The 27,650-nt window shown below is 37.2% G+C and overlaps 1 protein-coding gene across 2 annotated transcripts in view; it reads left to right on the top strand.

The window, feature by feature from the left end:
- DYNC2H1 (dynein cytoplasmic 2 heavy chain 1) overlaps positions 1-27,650 on the top strand; it is a 398,003-nt gene that overhangs the window by 290,813 nt on the left and 79,540 nt on the right. For both annotated transcript variants that reach the window (XM_061440087.1, XM_061440086.1), the window contains one exon: positions 9,619-9,828. In XM_061440087.1, coding sequence (XP_061296071.1) covers positions 9,619-9,828 — 210 coding nt within the window. The remainder of the gene's footprint in view (positions 1-9,618; positions 9,829-27,650) is intronic.

The raw sequence follows: 27,650 nt of genomic DNA, 5'->3' as shown, positions 1-27,650 counted from the left end.
TGCTACTCTCTCATTCTTAGTATGGAGAAATAAAAACCTTTCTGGATGTCTTGTATTCTCATAAAAAAAACCCCAGCCTTATGTGACTCTTCATATACTAGGAAAATTAACTTTGTAACTATTTATCTAGCTAAGTGCTATAATCAAAAAGGATAATAAAACTTGTATTATCTCTCTGAGAGCAACATATGTGATAGCTGTAAATTCCTTCTAAGCCTCAGGGCACTGGCAAGACTAGAGCATTATCTTCATAGGTATTTCCATGACAGAAGGATAAAGCCCAGACTTGGAAACATCTCTAGATCATTGTGTGGATCACAACCAACTGTGGAAAATTTTTAAAGAGATGGGAATACTGAACCACCTTACTTGCCTCCTGAGAAAACTGTATGCAGATCAAGAAGCAACATTTAGAATCAAACATGGAACAATGGATGGGCTCAACATTGGGAAAGGAGTCTGTCAAGGCTGTATATTGTCACCCTGCTTATTTAACTTGTATGTAGAGTACATCATGCAAAATCCAGGCTGGATGAAACACAGGATGGAATCAAGATTGTTGGGAGAAATACTGATAATCTCAGATATTCATATGACACCACCCTAATGGCAGAAAGTGAAGAGTAACTAAAGAGCGTCTTGATGAAGGTGAAAGAGGAGAGTGAAAAAAGCTGGCTTATAACTCAACATTTAGAAAACTAAGATCATGGCATCTGGTGCCATCACTTCATGACAAATAGATGCAGAAAAAACAGAAACAGTGACAGATTTTATTTTCTTGGACTCCAAAATAACTGGGGCAGATGGTGACTGAGCTATGAAATTAAAAGACGCTTGCTCCTTGGAAGAAAAGCTGTGACCAATCTAGACAGCATATTAAAAAACAAGAGACATCACTTTGCCAACAAAGGTCTGTATAGTCAAAGCTGTGGTTTTTCCAGTAGTCATGTATGGATGTGAGAGTTGGACTATAAAGAAAGCTGAGCGCTGAGGAATTGATGCTTTTGAACTGTGGTGTTGAAGAAGACTCTTGAGAGTCCCTTGGACTGCAAGGAGATCCACCCAGTCCATCCTAAAGGAAATCAGTCCTGAATATTCATTGGAAGGACTGATGCTGAAGCTGAAGCTCCAATACTTTGGCCACCTGATGTGAAGAACTGACTCATTAGAAAAGCCCTGATGCTGAAAAAGATTGAGGGCAAGAGGAGAAAGGGGCAGCAGAGGATGAGATGCCATTATCAACTTGATGGACATGTTTGAGCAAACTCCGGTGATAGCAAAGAACAGGGAAGCCTGGGGTACTGCAGTCCATTGCATAGCATAGTCAGACATGACTGAACGACTGAGTAACAAGTAGACCATTTGGCTCCTGAAAAGAGTTTTATTTACATACTACAGGGTTGGTTAGATTTCCTAGGACATCCTCTTTGGAGGGGAACACAGCAGCGTCCTTCTTCCTCTTTATAAGCAGAGGATAACCTCTTCACCCATCCTTTGCACACCTTGCTCACCGAGTGTGTGGCTACTTGCACAGGGTGTGGCTGTCATTTAGTCACCCCAAAGGTAAGACCTGGAGCAAAGGTGTAGGAGCAGCACATTATTTGCTGTGAGATGATAAATAATCTCTTTTTAATCCAGAATACTTTGTGTTAACATTCAGGATGAAATTAATAAAGATGAAGTTTAAAAATCCAATACTCACTTGTTTGAATAATTATTTCTCTCTTCTCAGATCATGGGCTTCCCTGGTGGCTCAGACGGTAAAGCGTCTGCCTGCAATGCGGGAGACCTGGGTTCGATCCCCGGGTCGGAAAGATCCCCTGGAGAAGGAAATGGCAATCCACTCCAGCACTCTTGCCTGGAAAATCCCATGGACGGAGGAGCCTGATAGGCTACAGTCCATGGGGTCGCAGAGTTGGACACAACTGAGTGACTTCACTCTCACTTTCACCTTTCTCAGATCATAGCTGTAATTGAGTGTATTTAAGAAGTTGCTTTACTATTTTACCAAACATGTTTAGTTGTTTTCCGCAGTATCTTAACTCTGCTAAAAACAGAAGCTGAAAGTCTGCTTCTGATTTTGAAAACATTGTAAGTTAACGTGTGTCTCTAAAGTGATTATGCTTTGTAGACTCTCTTTTTCTGTTAAGTAATATTATGCAGTGTTGGACTTCAGAGATTTTTTTTCCTCAGTGAATATCTGCACTGACTGTTGAAATGCTGACTGTTCCTTTTAGTCTTAAAATTATGAACCAGTTTGCTCACTATATGAAAACAGTTGGTCACTTCTCAAACTTTTAAGCAACACACTCGCACACGCGTACATACACAGAAGCATTTTATGCTGTTGCATTTTATCTAACAGTTAGTTGAACACACAGAAATGCCAGAAAGCATTCCACTGTCATGAAAATATATACATCATTTTTTAGGATGACATGGAAGGAAAGATAAACTATTCATTGTGGGTCCATTTTATAAAATGTGCTCTTGTGTTTCCTCTAAACAGGTATAAGTTTTCAAATTTGTGACATTTCTTAACATTCTTCATAATCTGCTCTTCTTACTCCCTTTCTTTATATTGCTGAAACTGTTAAAAAAAAAAAGCTTCATATGAAATTCATGATGTGCCTGGCACATAGTATTCTCAGATGTTATTCGTTTTTCCATTTAAGTATCATGATCTGTGTAGATCTTTTAAATTGAAATTTTGTTATTACTCTGTTATTCTGCTGTGTGCTCCCTGTGTTTAGCTCAGCCGTGTCCAACTCTGTGCGACCCTATGGACTACTGTAGCCCCACCAGGCTTCTCAGTCCATGGGGGTTCTGCAGGAAAGAATACTGGAGTGGGTTGCCATGCCCTCCTCCAGGGGATCTTCCCAAACCAGGAAGAATTTATGCTACTAAATTACCTCTTTTCTTAGTAGTTTGACAGAACAGCAGAATCATTCCTGTAACCAAGTTATGGAGCTGCTGCTGCTGCGTGGCTTCAGTTGTATCCAACTCTTCGTGACCCCATAGACGGCAGCCCACCAGGCTCCTCTGCCCCTGGGATTCTCCAGGCAAGAATACTGGAGTGGGTTGCCATTTCCTTCTCCAATGCATGCATGCATGCATGCTAAGTCACTTCAGTCGTGTCTGACTCTGTGCGACCCTGTGGACTGCAGCCCACCAGGCTCCTCTGTCCACTGGATTCTCCAGGCAAGAATACTGGAGTGGGAGTTATGGAGCAGATAGCCTATTAAAGTTCTTCCCTAGAAATAAATGTGGTTTTATTAATATGCCATTTCTATATTAATCCATGTTTTTTTTTTTTAATTGCCATTTTGTTTTACATACCCAAGTTATAAATGAATAATGACTTTCTATTAGAGACCCAAAAGATACAGACAGATCTAAAGGTCCTGCTGAGTGATGACTGTCAATCCTATACTTGTCTCTTTAGGGGTACTGTGTTTGGTATATATTAACATCACAATATTATAAGTAAAAGTTATGAAATTCTCAGGCATGTAAAATAAGTCATTTGTATTTAATACAAAAGCTTATTTCTATTAGCACTTACTAGCTTCATTTCAATTTTTCTTTTAGAAAGGTATAATAGCTTACAGTATCAGCTTCAGTGTAGCAACTCAAAGTACTCCCCTCTTCTTTTTTTTTTTTTTTTTTATTTAAGGGTTGTATTTTATTTTATTTTATTTTATTTTTAAACTTTACATAATTGTATTAGTTTTGCCAAATATCAAAATGAATCCGCCACAGGTATACATGTGTTCCCCATCCCGAACCCTCCTCCCTCCTCCCTCCCCATACCATCCCTCTGGGCCGTCCTTGTGCACCAGCCCCAAGCATCCAGCATCGTGCATCGAACCTGGACTGGCAACTCGTTTCCTACATGATATTTTACATGTTTCATTGCCATTCTCCCAAATCTTCCCACCCTCTCCCTCTCCCACAGAGTCCATAAGATCTTTTGGCATTGACCTTACTTGCTCTGCTAGTCACCAGCATCTCTCTTTCTCCTTCCTTCTCTCTCTCTCTCTCTCTATATATATATATATATATAGAGAGAGAGTTGTTGTTGCTTAGTCACTAAGTCATGTCCAACTCTTTGCAGTCCCATGGATTATAGCTCTCCAGGCTCCTCTGTCCATAGGATTTCCCAGGCAAGAATCCTGGAGTGGATTGCCATTTTCTTCTCCAGAGTATCTTCCTAACCCAGGGATTGAACCCACATCTTTTATCTGCACTGGCAGGTGGATTCTTTACACTGAGCCACCAGAGAAATCCCACTATATATGCTATGCTATGCTAAGTCACTTCAGTCGTGTCCGACTCTGTGCGACCCCATAGACGGCAGCCACCAGGCTCCCCCATCCCTGGGATTCTCCAGGCAAGAACACTGGAGTGGGTTGCCATCTCCTTCTCCAATGCATGAAAGTGAAAAGTGAAAGCGAAGTCGCTCAGTCGTGTCCGACTTTTAGCGACCCCATGGATTGCAGCCTACCAGGCTCCTCCATCCATGGGATTTTCCAGGCAAAAGTACTGGAGTGGGGTGCCATTGCCTTCTCTGATATATGTGTGTATATATAAACACACATATATAAACACACACGTACATACACGTGTGTGTGTGTATATATATATATACACACACACACACACATACATACACACACATATGCACATACATATGTGTGTGTATGTGTGTGTGTGTGTATTGTGCTAAGTTGCTTCAGTCATGTCCGACTCTTTGTGACGCTATGGACCATAACCTGCTAGGCTCCTCTGTCTACAGGATTGTCCAGGCATGAATCCTGGAGTGGGTTACCATGCCCTTCTCCAGGGAATCTTCTCAACCCAGGGACTGAACCTGTATCTCTCACATCTCCTGCATTGCAGGTGGTTTCTTTAGCACTAGCACCACCAGGGAGGCGTTATATATACACCCATTATATATATATATACACACACACATATATATATACACACACATATACACATATATATAATTATTATAATATACATGGTGTGTATATTCTAAAAGGGCTGATGCTGCACTGAAACTGGCATGATATATGTGTATTTGTGTGTGTGCTCCATTTTTTATACAGCCTCTCTTTTTATTGTCAAAAAATGATTGCATTGGTTCTCTACTTCATGATCTCTTCAGTTCAAGTATAGTGAAAAGGAAGAATTATCTGTTTATCAGAAGATGCAGGCAAAATTCTTACTATGTCTTGTTATCTCTGGTAATCTGCCCATCTCACAACCAGTGACTATGGTCCGGAATGGAATGCTCTGATTAGTTAACTTCTAAGTCATATACTTAGAAGTTGGTGGCTCAGATGGTAAAGACGCTGCCTGTAATGCGGGAGACCCGGGTTCGATCCCTGGGTTGGGAAGATCCCCTGGAGAAGGAAATGGCAACCCACTCCAGTGTTCTTGCCTGGAAAGTCCATGGACAGAGGGCCTGGGTCACAAAGTGTCGGACATGACTGAAGGGACCTAGTGTGCACACAAGTCATATACCAGAGTCAACTCTACCAGAACCATTTGGACTTAGAGTTGGGATCTTCCCAGAGAGATATTAGGAAATTATTATCTGAAGTGGAGTGAAGGATTACTGGAGGGCATAAGTAGAATTTCTGCCACATGGAAATGAAGATATCTCCCCCTTTTCTATAACTCAGAGCCACCCCATCTTTCTTTCTGATGTTTCTCACTTCCTTTTTCGCTTTTTAAAATGACTGTGTTAAGTCTTTTAGTATCTTTTTATCATAAAAAACATATCTTCCACAAAGACATGATCATATGACAAGAGGAAAAATACTTGTGTCCAATTGTTGATTATTGTTCGATGAGTCATAGGTAAATACATACATAAAACTACAGTTCACATCTTACTAATTTCATTGAACTAAGCTCTGGAAGGACTCCGATGTTATCTAGAGCAGTATGTGAATCTCCATAATGCTTTGAATAAGTGGTAGTGTACCTGAGAGGCTGGCAAACTACAGCACATGGGCCAAGTCTAAACTGCTGCCAGTTTCTGTAAATACACATTTATTGAAAGTCATCCATGCCTGTTTGTTTATGTATTGTCTGTTGCTAAATTTACACGGTAACAGCCAGGGTTGATTTGTTATAACAGAGATTTTATGTCCCACAAAGTCTGACATTTGCTATCTGAATCTTCATAGAAAAACTTGCTAACCTTTACTCATTGCTTGAATTTCCTTTAGTGGCAAAAATTCTTTCTGAGAAGGAATCATTTTCAAAAAGCTTTAATTTTTAAAAGAACAGAGAGAGTAGTACTTCTGTTTTACTTATGTCTAAATTAGTATCTCGCTTTAGAAACTATTCTAGTTAAAACACAAAAATTCTGGATTAATACCTAAATTGTACCAAAGTTAGACTAGTCTTTTTCTTGCCCAAAAGATATTTCTTGCTTAACAGTTTTTAAAAATCCCCAATCATTTCTTCTCCAGCAGCTTCATAATTAGATAATGATACCCTATGAATACACTTAGTTTTTTTAATGATAAGATGAACTTTAAAATGTGAAAGATGTCCTTCCAAAGTACATGATTCAACCAATTATATTTATTCATAAAAAAGTTTTTCTTATAATCAATTTACTAAAACTATGACTGCCATCCCTAGATAGTTTCGTTGAAAAATGTCTTACAGTGAGGTAATTTGCTTATGGCAGTTTTAGCTACTTGAATTATAAATAATACTTAATTTGAGGTTATTTTAAGATGAATGTAACACTTTAACATGTTTCTACTGCTATAAATCTCTATACTTAACTCTTTCAGAATGTATAAAATATATTTTTATAGTTAAAGTTGTATTAATTTTTTAATAAAGCTTTATGAAGGCTTGTAGGAAATCAATTATGTTATAAAATATAATATTCTTTGATGTCTTCTGCTGTATTTCTCTCATCACAATTTATATCACTTTGGGGCTTTTTACTGTTAATTTTTTTCATCTTTCATTAATCAAACACTTTTTTAAGACCCTACTGTGTGCTGTTTTCTGCCATGTTCTTCTGTTCTTATTGCTCATATGAACTCATATCATTTTACTTGATAGTTTCTAGACCAACACTATAAAATAGAAATATAATGTGAAACACAAATAGACTCCATAATTGTAATCTTAAATATTCTAGCAGCCATATTCAAATAAGTATGAAGAAATAAAATTAATAATATATTTTATTTAACCTGATATATTCAGAATATTAGCATTTCAGTGGGTGATCAATATAAAATTATTAATGTGATATTTCACATCCTTTTCATATTAAGTCTTTGAAATTCAGTTGGTATTTTACACTTACTGCACATCTCTAGACCATACTTCTTACATGAACTCTATTTCAATTTTAAGTAGTTTTGATAGGTACTCTCTTAAATCAGCTTTTTAAAAAGTTCAGTACACTAAGTTTTCTATTTGCGTGCATCATAAATAAGTGGAATCTTGTTTGAATGATCTAAGATTCCATTTTTGTGTGTTCTTCTTCTATAAAGTAACTGTGAACAGTGCAGATTTGACTCATCAGTTTAATAGAATGGATAAAAATCTATAAACTAAGTTATTATTCAGTAATCTTTACCAAGAGGCTCTTGATGAAAGTGAAAGAGGAGAGTGAAAAAGTTGGCTTAAAACTCAACATTCAGAAAACTAAGATCATGGCATCTGGTCCCATCACTTCATGGCAAAAGATGGGGAAACAATGGAAAATGTGACAGACTTTTATTTTCTTGGGCTCCAAAATCACTGCAGATGCTGACTGCAGCCATGAAATTAAAAGATGCTTGCTCCTTGGAAGAAAAGCTGTGACCAACCTAGAAAGCATATTAAAAAGCAGAAACATTTCTTTGCTGACAAAGATCCATCTAGTCAAAGCTATGGATTTTCCAGTAGTCATGTATGGATGTGAGAGTTGGACTATAAAGAATGCTGAGTGCTGAAGAATTGATGCTTTTGAACTGTGGTGTTGGAGAAGACTCTTGAGAGTCCCTTGAACTACAAGGAGATAAAGCCAGTCCATCCTAAAGGAGATCAGTCCTGAATGTTCATTGGAAGGACTGATGCTGAAGCTGAAACTCCAATACTTTAGCTACCTGATGAGAAGATTTGATTCATTGGAAAAGAGTCCTGATGCTGGCAAAGATTGAAGGTGGGAACAGAAGGGGACAAAAGAGGATGGATGGTTGGATGGCATCACTGACTCAATGGAGATGAGTTAGAACAAGCTCCGGGAGTTGGTGATGGACAGGGAGGCCTGGTGTGCTGCTGTCCATGGGATTGCAGTTTCGGACATGACTGAGTCACTGAACTGAACTGAATCTTTACCAGTCTTAGTGTAAGATTGATAAAGATTTAAGTACCACGTATTATTCACTTCCAGGGATGGTTTTTAATATGAGGAATTATGGAAAGTCTATAATCTAAATTTTATGTCAGTTTTATAACTTGATTAAGGTTGAAGATGTGTTAAGTATTATTTATTTCATGCTCTGGTTCAAATAATTCCAATCTAGGGGATAATATTTATAGTTAATTTTAACAATATACTGTTTTTCTCTTCTAGATTTAGAGTTCACCACTGTGTACTTTTATAGGTACATTTATGTGCATTTTTTTGTCTATCAAAGATTCCAACAGCTTTAGTATTTTAAATGTAGTATTAATACAAATAAAATGCCTAAATTTGAACTCATAGCCTGAATCTATTTTCAGGAATGACTTCATGCCAGTAAAATTTATTTCATAATTTTTTATTTAATGGCTAGATCTTCATATTATGATATTAAATCATCCAAAAACATGAAAACCAGACAGTGCTCTCATGGAATATGGGAGTGTGACAACCACTAGAAAAGAAGAAGGGACCCTTCACTAGGACTGAAAGCATACAGTTCATATGTTCATACAGAGGGAGTCAGGAAAATGGACAGTAGGTATGAGTGCAGACTTGCCAGTGCTGTCCCTTTGACAGGTTTTTGATACTTTTAGAATACTAATGAAGTGATATATTTTTTTCTTCTTAGCTATGTAGACTGTTCGGAAATGACTGGGATTCCTTGACTTTTTTTTTTTAACAATTTGAGAAGCCCCAAGTTCCATGTATCAGAGCCTCTCTTAAAGTGTAGATGTAGAAATAAATACTAAGGTACAATATTCACTGGTACCGATCTTTAATGTAATTTTTTAAGTTTACATACAGTAAATTTTCAAATTGAAATAAGTATTTGCTCACATATTTTTCAAAGGCATGATTCCTTCTGGTTTCCTTGTAGTGATCGAGTTGTAGTTCAGCTGTGCTGCTGTCTCTGCGTTGGCTTACAGTGTGCCGTTCTTACACTTTCCAGCCGTATCGACTGCTGCGTTCCCCTTCTCAGTTTCCACTCTCACCCCATTTAAGTTGGTGAAGTCCAGAATTCTTTTCCTATGTATTTATGGGTTTAATACATTTGGCCATTCATAAGAGAGTATTTCAAAACAAGTATACCAACAGAAGGTTTAAATAACTTTTGAATGTTTTGATATATTTGTGTTACTTTTCAGCAAATATTAAATGATACATTATTCTTTTAGAATTCAAACCTGATTCATCAGAAATTGTTGCCTCCTAATGATCGACAAGGATCTCCAATATTATCCTTCATCATTCTTGAACAATTTAACGCCATCCGCTTAGTACAGAGTGTCCATCAGTCTCTTGCTGCTCTCAGCAAAGTCATCAGAGGAACCACCTTATTGAGTTCAGAAGTACAAAAATTGGCAAGTGCTTTATTAAACCAAAAGGTAAGCCGATATTAAATATATGTGTTTTATTTTCATTAATGTAAGTGACTCCTCCATCTTGTATACCTTTGTTAGAAGTCTTACAATTTACAGTAACAGAAAATCCGAGTTAATCTAGCTTAGTGTGAAAGTCTCTCAGTTGTGTCCGACTCTGTGACACCATGGATTATACAGTCCATGGAATTCTCCAGGCCAGAATACTGGAGTGGGTGGCTTTTCCCTTTTCCAGGGTAAACTAGCTTAAGCCACGTAGAATTAATCGGCTGTTGCAACTGAAGGATCCAAAGGTAGCAGCATTAAATCAGCTTGATGCAGCTTAAAGTTGTTATTAGGATCTCAGCTTGTGTTATTTATCTACCTCTTTAGTCATCGTGTGTGTGTCTGTGTGCATGTGTGTGTATGCATCTTCCATAACAACTTCACTTTTGGGTGGGTCGTCTACACATGGTGGTCTCCCAGGAGTTCAAGTCTTATGTCGTCTAAGTCCAGGAGAAAGAATGCCTGTTTCCTGGCAACTCAAGCAAAAATCTTGGGATTAACTTTGCTTCAGACTGAACGGCTTGTGTTTTGTGCCTAGTCCTTTACTAGTTCTGTGGGCAGCTTGTGCAGAGGTCTCACTGGCTGGGGCTTAAGCCAAATGCATCTCCCATGGGAGAGATTCTGCTCCATCTGTAATACATACACTACAAGTAAGGGAAGGATACGTACCAAGTAGAAACATCATAAGCAGAGGAAAAGAAAATCAACACATCTCTTGATGAGTAATCGGACCATTATAAATGACATTAAAATCCATGTTATTTCATATCTCTTGGGTAAAAACAAAGCATTCAGAGTATCTTATGTAGATTCACTTTAGCTAATTTGGAGAATATAAACTTTGCAGAACCTGGCCTTTGGAAAAGATGTCACTAGGGCTCTATAGGAATTTAGAAAGAGAAAATGTGTTTTTTTTTTTTCTCCTGCTGTTTACCCTCAATATAGAGAAACTGATAGTCAACATAAAAGTCTTCTCTGTTTGAAAATAAAAGATAGTCTTCCTAGAACTGCCTGTATCTTACTCCCTAACATAAAAAAGATTTCTGTTTTAATTCAGACTGCTATAACAAATTAACATGGAATGGATGGCTTAAACAACAAATACTTATTTCTCACAATTCTGGAGGCTTGAAAGTTGAAGACTGAATTACTGTTAGATCTGGGGTCTGGTGAGACCTGCTTCCTAATTTGCTGATGGCTATCTTCTCGCTGTGTCCTCACAGGGTATAGAGGACAAACGCAAACTCTCTCCTGTCTCTCCTTCTGAGGACACTAATTGTATCATGAAGTCTCCACTCACTCTTACAACCCAGTTACCTCCCCCAGACCTCACCCGTGTAACCTAATTACCTCTCCCAGACCTTAGCTTCAGGACCATGACAGCAGGGTCTAGGGTTTCAACATACATATTTTGGGGGGATAGAAACTTTCAGCCCATCTTAAAATTCTTTATTCACATATACAAAAAGATCTATTCCAGGGGCTTTCTTGAAGATCCAGTGGTTACAACTCCCTGCTTCTACTGAAATGGGGGCAAGTTTGATCCTAATAAGATCTTGCATGCCACAGGGTATGGCCCCAAAAATTCAACATAAGAAATCAACAAATTAAATAAACTTTTTAAAAAATTTCAAAAAAAGATGTATCAACTGTATGTTCCTCTTTTCTTTACCCTGGAAAAAAGAGTCTCAGCTTTGCATTGTGTTTTTTTTGTGTAGATTACTATCTCTATTAATCATTTGTTAATAATGTTAATTTGTTACTAATTTGTTAATAATTTTTTTCTTTTTTTAATTTGATTTTATTTAACTTTACAATATTGTATTGGTTTTACCATATATCAAAATGAATCCGCCACAGGTATACATGTGTTCCCCATCCTGAACTCTCCTCCCTCATCCCTCCCCATACTATCCCTCTGGGTCGTCCCAGTGCACCAGCCCCAAGCATCCAGTATCGTGCATCGAACCTGGACTGGCAACTCATTTCATATATGATATTATACATATTTCAATGCCATTCTCCCAAATCATCCCACCCTCTCCCACAGAGTCCAAAAGACTGTTCTATACATCAGTGTCTCTTTTGCTGTCTCGTATACAGGGTTATTGTTACCACCTTTCTAAATTCCATATATATGCGTTAGTATACTGTATTGGTGTTTTTCCTTCTGGCTTACTTCACTCTGTATAATAGGCTCCAGTTTCAGTAATTTGTTAATAATTAATAATCTATTAATCAGAGTGGTGTAATACTGTTCTGTATGACAAATTGTAACTAATTTGTTTCCAATTTAAAGTAGATATATTATCAATCATGAAAGCATCATGACACAGTGAAGGAAACAGTGGTTAAGTGTTCTAAGAATTTTAAAATTACATTAATTAACTCAGTTAATCACCACATTAACAGTACGAGATGGTGCTATGTTAGCCCCATTTTAATGTGAGGAGCCTGGGGCACAGAAGCATTATATAATTTAACCAGTCACACAATGAGTAATTTACACAGTCAGGATTTGAATCTAGACAGGTCTGATTGTCATAATAAATGTAAATGATTAAATTTATTTGTGAAAAGATAAATACTCATGAGAGTGTATATCTTTAAATCCAACTCCACGCTGTATATGGGTAAAATGTATGGTATAGACAGTTACAGTTGCATCAAGAATAAGAGGAGACCAGTGATGCTGGAAGAACATGACCTGTATAGAAGAGAACAGTAAGTCCAGTGGAAGTGGTATACAACGAAGTATGGTAAAACTAAGGTTACATCAGATTTCTGAGGTCTTTAAAGCCAAAGAAAAGAGTTTGGATTAAATGTTATAGGAAATAAGAATATTTTCATGTAAATATAATGTAATAAAGAAGCTCAGAATGTGGCTTCCAGAATAGGTCGGCCTGTTTCATTCTTTTCTGCCAATTAATAGCTGTGTGACTTTGGACAGGTCACCTAAACCTCTTAAACTTTCTCTTGTGTCAGATGAGAATAATAAAGGGGCCCACATCATGTGATTGTTGTGAAAGTTAAATTGTTATCATGGATAAAGTGCTTGAGGATACTATGTGATATTAGTGAAAAATATGAAAGGTAATGACAAATGTGATTTCTTGTTTTGTTTCTGCTGGTAACCATTTGAGTTATCTTTGACATACACATTCAAGAAAATGGATAAATTATTTTTATAACTGTAATGTAATATGGTTTACAATAGATCTTATTGAAAGATAGCGAAAAAAACCTAAATGGTTTTGTTATATGAAACATGTTCCTTGAATAACACCAAAGAATGATATTTTAGGGAAGGGTTCTAGATTATTAATTATTTATAACATTTCTTATCTTCACTTCAGCCCATTAAGCTCTGCTAAGTGTTCCTGTCCTTGATATAGGATCTGATGACTTATTTCTTAAAAATATGTTTATGTAAGATATGGGCAATCTCATTGTTAATTATTGTGTTCTACATTACACTTTGACTTAAGAAATATAGCCTTTAAAATATCACTATTTTTAAAATATTTGTATAATTTGCCTGAAAGTGAATTTGTTAAAATTCTTTCTAAGGATAAAAAATGTGCTTTGTGAAGCACATTTAAATTATATCACATATAGTATCTTTGAAATATTTCAGGGTGTTTGGTAAAACTCAAATAAGGCAAGGCTGACTTTCACTGGGATAGGATCAGTTAAAATAGTTTCTGACATTTACTTTCTAATGCATTTTACCAAAAATTTGAATCTAGTACTATCCCATTTATTTCAGGATAAAAATTTAATGTTTTATTACATTTGAATGTGACAAGTTCTGAATTATGTGATGTGACTTAATGTAATTTAGGAAATAGTTCAGTACTTGACATTTTCTTTACAGTCTCTGAAATGACTGAAGTAAGAATTTTCCTAGGGAGAATTATGACATTTTTTCCTTGACACATTTCTGGTGATCTACTGAAACTTTTTTGTAAAAAAATCACCGTACTTATAATATGCTTGTTAGGACATGATATTGTAAAATATTGTTATTCTTCTTTTATGTATTAAGACATAGGCTTTTAATCATAATTTAGAAGATAAACAAAAGTTGGAAAGATACAACACTAAATTACCTCATCTTTCTTGCTAAATAATCACTACGTGAATTACCATTTTGCAGAAATTAATAGATTGTATTGCTTTAGAAAAGATTATTTTAATAGTATCCCTTTAAAGGCAGTGTAGGTATTTCCTGTATATTTCAGTCTATCTTAACATATTAGGTGGTAACACTAAAGCTTTTTAATCTTTAAAGCAAGGAGTCACTCAACAGTACAGCAAAATTGCTAATAGATCTTGACTCATTAAGTTTCCAAACAACTGATGTTTAACCTTTTGTCAAATTAGTGACACTTCTAAAACTTGAAGGAAAGACCTACACTTTTAAAAAATACGCATACACACACACACACACACACACACACACACACACACCAGCTTTATTAAGATTTCCTCTAAGAGTTGCGAGCTCCTCTGCTAGACAGGTTTTTCCTTTCACTCCTTTCTCTGCCATGGTCTTCTTTAAGCAGTGTCTCTCAAGTAGGGTCTCCAGACAATAACATCAGTATCATTTGAGAACTTGGTAAAATTACAGACTCTCAGGCCCCACCCCAGACTAACTGGTCATAAATTCTGAACATGTCGCCCTGCAGTCTGTGTTTTGTCAGTGCCTTGAGAGGGCCGGCTGCATGCCGAGGTTTCAGAAATGCTGCTCTGTAGACAGTCTCATCAGAAAGGGCAGTGGCAGGTGCTGCCTCTCCTTCATGCCATCCCCACACCACTGTCACCATCTGTGCTGCGACCTCCATTATCCATCTTCCAGTCGTTGGGGGAAAAGATTAAATGGTTCGTATTAAATGGTTGGAGATCTCATCTTTTCTTAAAGGCCCCCCTTTTCAAATTTACCTACCTTTATACAAATAAGTTCTAAGAAAAGTCACATACAAACTATTTTACCCAATGATAATTATTCATATTGAATAATTTGCAGTTGTCCATTAGAATGGAGTTGAAGCTTATGTTTCATGTAACACTGATTCTCTGCCTTTATCATCTCCCTTTTATTTCTGTTAGAAAACCAGAGCTGAAAGGGGTTGCTAACCTGGTAAAGCGTCAGAGCCCATACTGCAGTCCTGATGTTGTGTTTCCTGGCTCACTGTTCTTTCTTTTTCATCTCTCATTGAATGTTTTGTTAATTTGACCAGGCAGCTAAATGGTAGTCTTTATTATGAGAGGCAGTGATCAGCTTTATGAAGAACGAACTCCACATACTCATCTCCAAAGGCCTACCAAATATTAGCATAGAATTCCCCCACCTCCTCATTTCTAGCTTTACTTATAATGAAAAAATAATTAGATGTACTTATGTTAATAAATGGAAATCAGTTCCTGTTGATCTATGTAAGAACAAGGGGCCTTCATATACCCTATCCCTAACTTATAACCTTCATTTGCCATAATAGAATATACTTAGATGAACTTAGATGAAATGTAGAAATTCCTTGAAAGATACAAAGTACCAAAGCTCAGTCAAGAAGAAATAGGTAACTTATGTATCTTTCTATTAAGGAAGTTGAATTTGTTATTAAAAAGCCTTTCCACAAAGAGAACACCTAGAATTCACTGGTGAAATCTAACAAAAACATAAGGAAGAAATAATATCAATTCTGTAAACTCTTTCAGAAAATAGAAGAGGCAGGAATACTTCCCTGCTTTTTTGTGAGACTAGCATTACCTGATAATAAAACCTAACAAAGACATCATAATAAAAGAAATCTACAGACTGAGTTCCTTCATAAATATAGATACTAAAATTGTCACCAAGATTTTAGCAAATTGAATTCAAAATAACAGATAACCAAGTGGAGTTTATCTTAAATTTGAGTTAATGAAAAATCAATATTATTTACCGTTTTAATAATTAATTTTAGAAATCATTATTAATAGATGCAGAAAAGGCATTTGACAGAATTCAGCATCCAGTCATGACAAAACCTGTCACCAAACTGGAATTTTAGGAGAACCTTCTTAACCAGAGAAAAGGCATCTATGAACAAACTATAGCTAATATAGGAGTAAAAGACTGAATGTTTTTCTCCAAAGATTGGGCATAGGGTACTGAGGTCCTGTCTCACTGCTTTTAAGCATTTCATTGAAGGGGCTGCCTAGTGCACCATGTTAAGAAAAAGAAATAAAAGGCATGCACACTGGAAAGGAGGAAGGATGCCTGTCTGTTTTTGGCAGAGGATATGATCAACTACTCTCAGGATCTTAAGAAATCTAAAAGCTATCTAAAAGGCTAAGAAGAGAGTTTAAGTAAATACATTAAAAATGTAGTGTGTATCCTGGAAAAAAAACTATTGAAAACTGAAATGTAAAGTATCATTTGTAATTATATCAGGAAGATGACATATCAGGATAAAATTGATAAAAGATTTGTAAAGCTTGTATACACACTGAAAACTATAAAACACTGATGACTGAAACTTAAAAAGACCTAAATAAAGGGAAACATGCACTGAAAGGGGTGCTGTGTTCACACAGCAGGTTACCCAGTGCTCTTAAGATGTTAGTCTTTTCCAGACTGATCCTGAAATTCCACACAGACACAATAAAAAAAAAATTTTTAAATAACCTGTATAGAACTTTTTTTTTTAGTGATGGAGAATTTGATTCAAATAAAATGCAAAAGACCTGGTGTGCTGCTGCTGCTGCTAAGTTGCTTCAGTCATGTCTGACTCTGTGCGACCCCATAGACAGCAGCCTACCAGGTTTCCCCATCCCTGGGATTCTCCAGGCAAGAATACTGGAGTGTGTTGCTATTTCCTTCTTCAATGCGTGAAAGTGAAGTCACTCAGTCATGTCCGACTCTTTGCAACCCCATGGACTGTAGCCTGCCAGGCTCCTCTGTCCATGGGATTCTCCAGGCAAGAATACTGGAGTGGGTTACCATTTCCTTCTCCAGGGGATCTTCCCGATCCAGGGATTGAACCTGGGTCTCCTACATTGGAGGCAGATGCTCTAATCTCTGAGCCACCAGGATTCTTAATGGTATAAAGATAGATGTATAGCTCAGTAAAATGGAATAAGGAGTTCAGAAATAGACTCAGAGATAATCAGTTGATTTCCACCAAATATTCTAGGGCAATTAAATGAAGAAATGAAAATCTCTTAACAAATGGTAGTAGAACAATTAAATAGCCAAAAGCCTAATAATAATAATGCATACACCTGTACCTCCAAACATATAAAAAAATTATCCCCAAATTGATCACACTGTTAAGAATTAACTGTTAAGAATGAAAAGTAAGCCACAGACTAGGAGAAAAGATTTGCAAGACATACATCCAACCAAAGAACGTGTATTTGTATGGAAATATTAAAAAGAAATCAATTCAAAAATGCAAAGACAAACATCCCAATGTTATAAATGAGAAAAAAATTTGAATAGACACTTTATCAAGAAAATATACATATATTTACTTACACCAACATGACATTGGCCTAAATGAATTTATCACAGGAAACAATACAGAAAGTATCCATGAAATCATAAAATCTTAATGAATTTAAAAGCATAGAGTTTTTTATTGAACATTATTTTGAAATAAATTCCACAGAAGTAAATATACATTTGATCTGCTTTTATTAGATTTTATTAGATGAAAAAAATTTTAGACTATCACTTTATGTACTGAACATACTTGAAGATAAGCTTAATCATCTTTCCCAAAACTTCATTATAGATAGTTTTAATACTTGCAAGTGTATGTGTATGCCATGCTGGGGATACTGTGAGTCTGTTACATATTGGAATGACAGATATTGAACAACATTTGTTTTAAAATGTATGTACATTTTGAATAGAGTTTATCGTTCTCCACCAATAGCCATTTTCGATCATCAGGTGCCTCAAGGTGCCTTTAAAATTATTTTGGTATGCTAAACAAAACCATCCCCAAGAAAAAGAAATGCAAAAAGACAAAATGGTTATCTGAGGAGGCCTTACAAATAGCTGAGAAAAGAAAAGAAGTGAAAAGCAAAGGAGAAAAGGAGAGAGAGAACCAACTGAATGCAGAGTTCCAGAGAATAGCAAGGAGAGATAAGAAAGCCTCCCTCAGTGAACAATGCACAGAAATAGAGGAAAACAATAGAATGTGAAAAACTAGAGATCTCTTCAAGAAAGTTGGAGATACCAAGGGAATATTTCATGCAAAGATGGGCTCAATAAAGGACAGAAATGGTATGGACCTAACAGAAGAAGAAGAGATTAAAGAGAGGTGGCAAGAATACACAGAAGAACTATACAAAAAACATCTTAATGACTGGGATAACCACGATGGTGTGATCACTCACCTAGAGCCAGACATCCTGGAATGTGAAGTCAAGTAAGCTTTAGGAAGCATCACTACAAACAATGCTAGTGGAGGTAATGGAATTGCAGCTGAGCTATTTCAAAACCTAAAAGATGATGCTGTTAGAAGCAGTGCACTCATATGGCAGCAAATTTGGAAAACTCAATAGTGGCCACAGGACTAGAAAAGGTCAGTTTTCATTCCAATCCCAAGAAAGGCAATGCCAAAGAATGTTCAAACTATCATATAATTGTGCTTATTTCACATGCTAGCAAGGTAATACTCAAAATCCTTCAAGCTAGGCTTCAACAGTATGTGAACCAAGATATTCCAGATGTACAAGCTGGATTTAGAAAAGGCAGAGGAGCCAGAGATCAAATTGCCAACATCCATTGGATGGGCTTCCCTCATAGCTCAGTTGGTAAAGAATCCACCTGCAACGCAGGAGACCCCAGTTCAATTCCTGGATCAGGAAGATCTGCTGGAAAAGGGACAGGCTTCCCACTCCAGTATTCTTGGACTTCCCTTGTGGTAAAGAATCTGCCCACAGTACGGGAGACCTGAGTTTGATCCCTGGATTGGGAAGATCCCCTGGAGAAGAGAAAGGTTACCTACTCCAAAGTATTTGAAACACAGGCGGCACGAGTGGTAAAGAACCTGCCTGCCGATGCAGGAGACATAAGAGATGCGGGTTTGATTGCTGGGTTGAAAAGATACCCTGGAGAAGGGCCTGGCAACCCACTCCAGTATTCTTGCCTGGAGAATCCCATGGACAGAGGACCCTGACAGGCTATAGTCCATAGGGTTGCAAGGGTCGAACATGACTGAAACAACTTAGCATGTGTGCATGAGTCATACCAGGTCCAATCTTTGGGGATATTTGTTAAACCTAAAATATTTCCCTGGTAGCTTAGTCTGTAAAGAATCTGCCTGCAGTGCAGGAGACCCAGGTTTGATTTCTGGGTTGGGAAGATTCCCTGGAGAAGGAAATGGCAACCCACTCCAGTATTCTTGCTTAGAGAATCCCATGGACAGAGGAACCTGGAAGGCTACAGTCCATGGGGTCACAAGAGTCAGACACGACTTAGCGACTAAGTCATTATTGGATCATAGAAAAAGCGACGGAATTCCAGAAAAGTATCAGCTTCACTGACTATGCTAAAGCTTTTGACTATGTAGATCACAACAAATTGTGCAAAGTTCTTCAAGAGATAGGAATACCATACCACCTTATCCGTCTCCTGAGAAACCTGTATGCAGATCAAGAAGCAACAGTTAGAACAGGACATGGAACAACAAACTGGCTCAAAATTGGGAAAGGAATATGACAAGGCTGTATATTGTCACCCTGCTTATTTAACTTAGCTGCAAAGTACATCATGCGAAATGCCATGCTGGATGACTCACAAGCTGGAATCAAGATTGCCAGGGGAAACATCAGTAACCTCAGATATGCAGATGGTACCACTCTAAAGGAAAAAAGTGAGGAGGAACTGAAGAGTCCCTTGATGAGAGTGAAAGAGGAGAGTGAAAAAGCTGTTGTAAAACTCAACACTGAGTAAACGAAGATCATGACGTTCAGTCCCATCACTTCATGGCACATAGAAGGGGAAAAAGTGGAAACAGTGGCATATTTTATTCTCCTGGGCTCCAGAATCACTGTGGATGGTGACTGCAGCTAAGAAATTAAAAGATGCTTATTCCTTGGAAGAAAAGCCATGGCAAACCTAGACAGCATATTAAAAAGCAAAGACATCACTTTGTCAAGGAAGGTCCATCTAGTCAAAGCTATGGTTTTTCCAGTAGTCATGTATGGATGTGAGAGTTGGACCATAAAGGAGACTGAACACCAAAGAATTGATGCTTTTGAACTGTGGTGTTGGAGAAGACTCTTGAGAGTCCCTTAGACAGCAAGGAGATCCAACCAGTCAATCCTAAAGTAAATCAACTCTGAATAGTCATTGGAAAGACTGATGCTGAAGCTGAAGCTCCAATACCTTGGCTACCTGATGTGAAGAGCCCACTTATTGGAAAAAACCTTGATGCTGGGGAAGATTGAAGCAGGAGGAGAAGGGAAAGACAGAGATAAGATGGTTCAATGGCATCACTGAATCAGTGGACAGGAGTTTGACTAAATTCCAGGAAACAGTGAAGGACGAGGAAGACTGGTGTGCTGCAGTTGTGGGGTCACGAAGACTTGAACACGACTTTACAACTGAATGGCAACAGTACCGTCATCACAACAGCTCTGTGTTTGACAAATTACCCACTTTGTTTTATTTCCTTGCTTGTCTTCTTTCTTTCTTTATTTATTTTTGGTAATTCTGCATTTAGTTAAATTTTTGTGCTAATAATGTCAGGATTCAAGCCCTAAAATGAACTCAATTTCAAGTTGTTACTGAATGATATATAAAGAACATTCTGCAAATGTTTATTGACCCTTTACCATGGACTCTCTATACCATGCTGGGCCCTGGAGATAGGAAAAAATGCACAGGGCATGGTTTCTGTATTCAGTGAACTCAGTGTGGGTAACAAATAAATTATCAAGCACACAATACTGCCATAGACTCAGGAAGGAAACTGGTTTCTTCTTTTCCTTTTGCATGTTTTCTAACGAAGTTTTTAAATTGTGCCAATATACATATATAATTGATCATTTGAACCAGTTTAAGTGTACAGTTCAGTAAAGTTAAGTACATTCATGGGGTTGTGCAACCAATCTCCGGAACTCTTTTCCATTTTACAAAATGGAATGGAAACACTACCCACTGAATACCTTCTTGTTCCCCCACCACCCAGCCTCCAGCAGCCGGCATTCTACTTTCTATCCCTATGAAGTTAAGTATTCTAGGTGCTTCATACAAGTGGAATCATAGTTATTTGACTGTTTTGTATCACTAAGCATATTATCCTTAAGGTTCATTCATTTTTAGCATGTATATTTCCTTTCTTTTTAATGCTGAAAATTTTTCCATTGTACATATATGAAAATGGTTCCTAACTTAAGGTGGTTTATACTTTAGGATGGTGCAACAGTGATATATTCAATAGAAACCATACTTTGAATTTTGATCTTTTCCCTGGCTGGCATACGTGGTACTTTTCTCTTGAAATGCTGGGCAACGGCAGTGAGCTGCAGCTGTCACTCAGCCACACAGTCATCAGGGTGAGCAACCGATACAGTTCAGTCATTCTGTACCCATACAGCCATTCTGTTTTCACTTTCAATGCAGTACTCCATAAATTACTTGAGATATTATATACTTTATTATAGAACAGGCTTTGTGTTAGATGGCTTTGCCCAACTGAAGGCTAACGTATGAGTTCTGAGCACTTTTAAAATAAGTTGGGCTAAAAGCTATGATGTTCAGTAAGTTAGGTCCATTAGATGCATTTTCGACAGGATATTTTCAACTTGGAGTGGGTTTATTTTGGACAAGACTCTTTTTGGGTCAAGTTAGTTCTGTGTCAGATTTCGTTTGTCCATTCATTCATCAATGGATTGCTTCTACCTTTCCAAACTTTTTATATAACTTAGTGTATACATAAGGCCAGTATACATATGTATACTCTTATACATATTTTATAATTTTTAATGAAAGTGTGAAAGTGAAAGTCACTCAGTTATGTATGAACCTTTGTGACCCCATGAATTATACAGTCCATGGAATTCTCCAGGCCAGAATACTGGAGTGGATAGCCTTTCTCCTTTCCAGGGGATCTTCCCACCCCAGGGATCAAACCCAGGTCTTCCGCACTGCAGGTGGATTCTTTTCCAGCTGAGCCACCAGGGAAGCCCAAGAATTCTGGAGTGGGTAACCTATACCTTCTCCAGGGGATCTTCCCGACCCAGGAAGTGAACTGGGGTTTCTGCATTGCAAGCAGATTCTTTACCAACTGAGATATCAGGGAATTTTTAATGGGAAACTGAAATTACATGTCCTGAGAAAACAAATAATATGAGACTTTTAAAAGAAAAGACGTAAATAAAAGGATTTTTAAAATAACACATATTTGAAAAGAAAGTAGTTCAATTAATTAAATCTCTTGGATCTGAAAGTTCTTCGTTGGTTCTGGTGATGGTTTATAAATTGTTTCCCGGGTAAGAAAATTGAAATCCTTGGAGCTAAATAAAGGTCTTAGAAAGATTAAATCAGAATGTATTCTCTTTTATCACAAGCTATCTTCTGAGTTGTACTTTCTCTTCTGTATAGAAGGTAAGGGTTCTATCATTAAAGTGCTTTACTCTGAAGCTATATTTAATCTTCTGAAAAATATTCTCTCATGATGTATATGTGGATGAAATGGATTTTAGCTAATTTAATTAATTGTAGAAAGTTGTAAGTTATGGGTAGTTTAGGAGTTCGTGATAAACTGTACATATGGGTTAAGCACTTCATATAAAATTGAAATCACAGTGAATTATATTTTTGTTTTTCCTTTTGTCTTTCTCCTTTTCATTAAAATATGCAAACTGAATTCTTTTCTTTCCACATACTGTGAAATCCCAATGCAACTTCTAGTGCTCAAAATAAATAGCAATTACAAAGCTTGCTCTCTGTTTCAGACCCTGCAATGAGCTTGAATCAAGTGAGAGTCAGTTCATTTCCGTACACTATAAGCCAGTGTTGGCTTAACTTCAGCAGTGTGCGGATGATGGATTACCAGTATCCCACTCAGGTGTGAAGGCCAGCACATCAGTTTAATCTGTAGGGTAGAGTTTGTCAGTAGGAGAGACAGTTACATTATTAAATGAAAAGGAAAAAGAGTTACTAACGGTGGTCCTTTTTTTCTAAAGTTCATATAATATACATATTAAGGTTGCAGAGTGGAAATCAAACATCGAAGATTACATACTGGAATGTTTTCTGGTGCAAGTTACTTAAGCTTTCTCTACCTTAATTTACAGTAGTAAAGAACCCGCCTGCAATGCAGGAGACTTGGGTTTGATCCTTGGGTCAGGAACCCCCTCCTGGAGAAAGAAATGGAAACCTATTCCAGTATTTTTGCTTGGGACATCCCATGGACAGAGGAGCCTGGTGGGCTACAGTCCATGAGATCACAAAAGAGTCAGACACGACTTAGCAATTAAACACCACCACCTTAGTTTCTAAATGTTCCTAGCAGGAATAATAAAACTGTATCCATCTCAGAGGGTCCATTTGAAGTCTAAAGGGCTAATGTAAGTAAAATGCTGAGAACAGGCCTGCACTTGTAAGTGCTGCAGAAGTGTTTCTGTTGTTATCCTTATTCTCACTGATGCATGTCCCCTTTGATTCATGCCTGTGTTACACTACCTTCCAAATTCACCTCTCTGACTTCAGTTTCCTCACTCTAGTGCCTGTTGTCCCTACTTCTACTAGGATAATCTTTCTAAAATCCAAATATGATTATGTCACTTCCCTAATTAATGTTCAGTTTTATCATCGCTTTCTAGACTAAGCTCCTCAGTATTAGTATTCAAAAGCTCCTGGCCATCAGCCTAGTTCATGCATGTCTTTTTTATTAATGCCCCTTCCTTTTCCTGCTTTCCATGTCTTTCTCTACTGTATGCTGTGTATCTTTTGAGTCTCACCTGAAGCGTTATCTCCTCTAGAAAGCCATTCCTGACTTGCCCTTATGCACAGTGTGGATTTGGTGTACCTCACATCCGTGTTTCACAGGCACAGTGCTTATCATTATCAGGGAACTCACTGTATTGTCTGTAGTTGCCTTCTTTCATTATCCATCTCCACCTCTAGCACTAGGATCGTGTTATATCTGTATCCCCAGGACCTAACAAATGATTGACAAATAGCAGCTATTTAACAGATGATTGCTGAGTTATCAATTAATTGATTGATGCTTGAAAGAGTCTGCTCTTATCCTGTTTTGGTTTTATGACATCTTTCATGAAAAACATGGGATAACAAAATTAGAGTTAGACCTTGATTCAAGTTCTCTACCATTTAGATTTATTTAAAAAGTTTAGTTAATTAAAACTACTCTGAGCCTTAGTTTCCCCATTATTAGAACTTTAATTCCCAATGCGTGATTGTCTTATATTGAATCTTCCCGAGGCTAGGAGCAGCCTTTTGCAAAATAAGTGCTCAATTCCATGTACTCCCCCTTCACCAATTTCAGAAATATATTGACCTTCCACCCCTAACGCGTTGGAGCAGTTTTTCAAAGCTACCTGAAATGCTGTCTCCTGGGCTGTAGTTCTCATTTTGCCACAAATAAAGCTTAACACACAACTCTCACGTGGTGTATTCTTTTTCAGTCGACAGATCTCAAATGTTGCCTTTGTACAGTACAGAAATATAAAATACATTGGAGGCAGTATTGATGCTGCAAACAGACTTTAGAGTTAGATTACATGGGTCCAAATCTTAGACTTGTCATTTACCAGCTCAGTGATTTTGGACAGGCTATTCTCTTTGTTTCTGTATTTTTTCCTCTGTGAAATGGAAATTATAATAGTATCTGCTTCTGAGGATTATTGTGAGGAGTATATGAGATGATGCCCATCCAGCACTTAGCACAGATACTAACACATTAATGGTTGTTTTAAACAGTCCTGTCCAGTTGTCTGCCTTTGTCAAAATTCAGTACAACTTTCAAAACTTAACAGATACTTCCTTGATTAAGTCACTGTTCCACTAAGCTCCAGAAACATGTTATAAAGTCATTTTTAAAACACCATTAGGGAAGATGGCGGAGGAGTAGGACGGGGAGAACACTTTCTCCCCCACAAATTCATCAAAAGAACATTTAAACGCCGAGTAAATTCCACAAAACAACTTCTGAATGCCAGCAGAGGACATCAGGCACCCAGAAAAGCAACCTAAGTCTTCGAAAGGAGAGAGAAGAAATACAGCTCCACTCAACAGAACACCGACACAAGCTTCCCTAACCAGGAAACCTTGACAAGCCACCTGTACAAACCCACACAGAGCAAGGAAATGCCACAATAAATAGAACTCTACAAACTGCCAGAATACAGAAAGGACACCCCAAACTCAGCAATTTAAACAAGATGAAGAGACAGAGGAATACCCAGCAGATAAAGGAACAGGATAAATACCCACCAAACCAAACAAAAGAGGAAGAGATAGGGAATCTACCTGATAAAGAATTCCGAATACTGATAGTGAAATTGATCCAAAATCTTGAAATCAAAATGGAATCACAGATAAATAGCTTGGAGACAAAGATTGAGAAGATGCAAGAAAGGTTTAACAAGGACCTAGAAGAAATAAAAGAGAGTCAATATAAAATGAATAATGCAATAAATGAAATTAAACACACTCTGGAGGCAACAAATAGTAGAATAACAGAGGCAGAAGATAGGATTAGTGAATTAGAAGATAGAATGGTAGAAATAAATGAATCAGAGAGGATAAAAGAAAAACGAATTAAAAGAAATGAGGACAATCTCAGAGACCTCCAGGACAATATTAAACGCTATAACATTCGAATCATAGGGGTCCCAGAAGAAGAAGACAAAAAGAAAGACCATGAGAAAATACTTGAGGAGATAATAGTTGAAAACTTCCCTAAAATGGGGAAGGAAATAACTACCCAAGTCCAAGAAACCCAGAGAGTCCCAAACAGGATAAACCCAAGGCGAAACACCCCAAGACACATATTAATCAAATTAACAAAGATCAAACACAAGGAACAAATATTAAAAGCAGCAAGGGAAAAACAACAAATAACACACAAGGGAATTCCCATTAGGATAACAGCTGATCTTTCAATAGAAACTCTTCAAGCCAGGAGGGAATGGCAAGACATACTTAAAGTGATGAAAGAAAATAACCTACAGCCCAGATTATTGTGCCCAGCAAGGATCTCATTCAAATATGAAGGAGAAATCAAAAGCTTCTCAGATAAGCAAAAGCTGAGAGAATTCAGCACCACCAAACCAGCTCTCAAACAAATACTAAAAGATATTCTCTAGACAGGAAACACAAAAACAGTGTATAAACTCGAACCCAAAACAATAAAGTAAATGGCAACGGGATCATACTTATCAGTAATTACCTTAAACGTAAATGGGTTGAATGCCCCAACCAAAAGAGAAAGACTGGCTGAATGGATACAAAAACAAGACCCCTACATATGTTGTCTACAAGAGACCCACCTCAAAACAGGGGACACATACAGACTGAAAGTGAAGGGCTGGAAAAAGATTTTTCATGCAAATAGGGACCAAAAGAAAGCAGGAGTAGCAATACTTATATCAGATAAAATAGACTTTAAAACAAAGGCTGTGAAAAGAGACAAAGATGGTCACTACATAATGATCAAAGGATCAATCCAAGAAGAAGATATAACAATTATATATACACCCAACACAGGAGCGCCGCAATATGTAAGACAAATGCTAACAAGTATGAAAGGAGAAATTAACAATAACACAATAATAGTGGGAGACTTTAATACCCCACTCACACCTATGGATAGATCAACTAAACAGAAAATTAACAAGGAAACACAAACGTTAAAGGATACAATAGACCAGTTAGACCTAATTGATATCTATAGGATATTTCATCCCAAAACAATGCATTTCACCTTTTTCTCAAGCGCACATGGAACCTTCTCCAGGATAGATCACATCCTGGGCCATAAAGCTAGCCTTGGTAAATTCAAAAAAATAGAAATCATTCCAAGCATCTTTTCTGACCACAGTGCAGTAAGATTAGATCTCAATTACAGGAGAAAAACTATTAATAATTCCAGCATGTGGAGGATGAACAACACCCTGCTGAATAACCAGATAGAAATAACAGAAGAAATAACAGAAGAAATCAAAAAAGAAATCAAAATTTGCATAGAAACGAATGAAAATGAAAACACAACAACTCAAAACCTGTGGGACACTTTAAAAGCAGTCCTAAGGGGAAAGTTCATAGCAATACAGGCATACCTAAAGAAACAAGAAAAAAGTCAAATAAATAACCTAACCCTACACCTAAAGCAACTAGAAAAGGAAGAAATGAAGAACCCCAGGGTTAGTAGAAGGAAAGAAATCTTAAAAATTAGGGCAGAAATAAATGCAAAAGAAACAAAAGAGACCATAGCAAAAATCAACAAAGCCAAAAGCTGGTTCTTTGGAAGGATAAATAAAATTGACAAACCATTAGCCAGACTCATCAAGAAACAAAGGGAGAAAAATCAAATCAATAAAATTAGAAATGAAAATGGAGAGATCACAACAGACAACACAGAAATACAAAGGATCATAAAAGACTACTATCAACAATTATATGCCAATAAAATGGACAACGTGGAAGAAATGGACAAATTCTTAGAAAAGTACAACTTTCCAAAACTGGACCAGGAAGAAATAGAAAATCTTAACAGACCCATCACAAGCATGGAAATTGAAACTGTAAT

Source organism: Bos javanicus, chromosome 15 (assembly GCF_032452875.1).
Source record: "Bos javanicus breed banteng chromosome 15, ARS-OSU_banteng_1.0, whole genome shotgun sequence".
NCBI classification, from domain to species: Eukaryota; Metazoa; Chordata; class Mammalia; order Artiodactyla; family Bovidae; genus Bos; species Bos javanicus.
The sequence above is the reverse complement of the archived record's forward strand: the minus strand, read 5'-3'. Positions and strand labels throughout refer to the sequence as shown.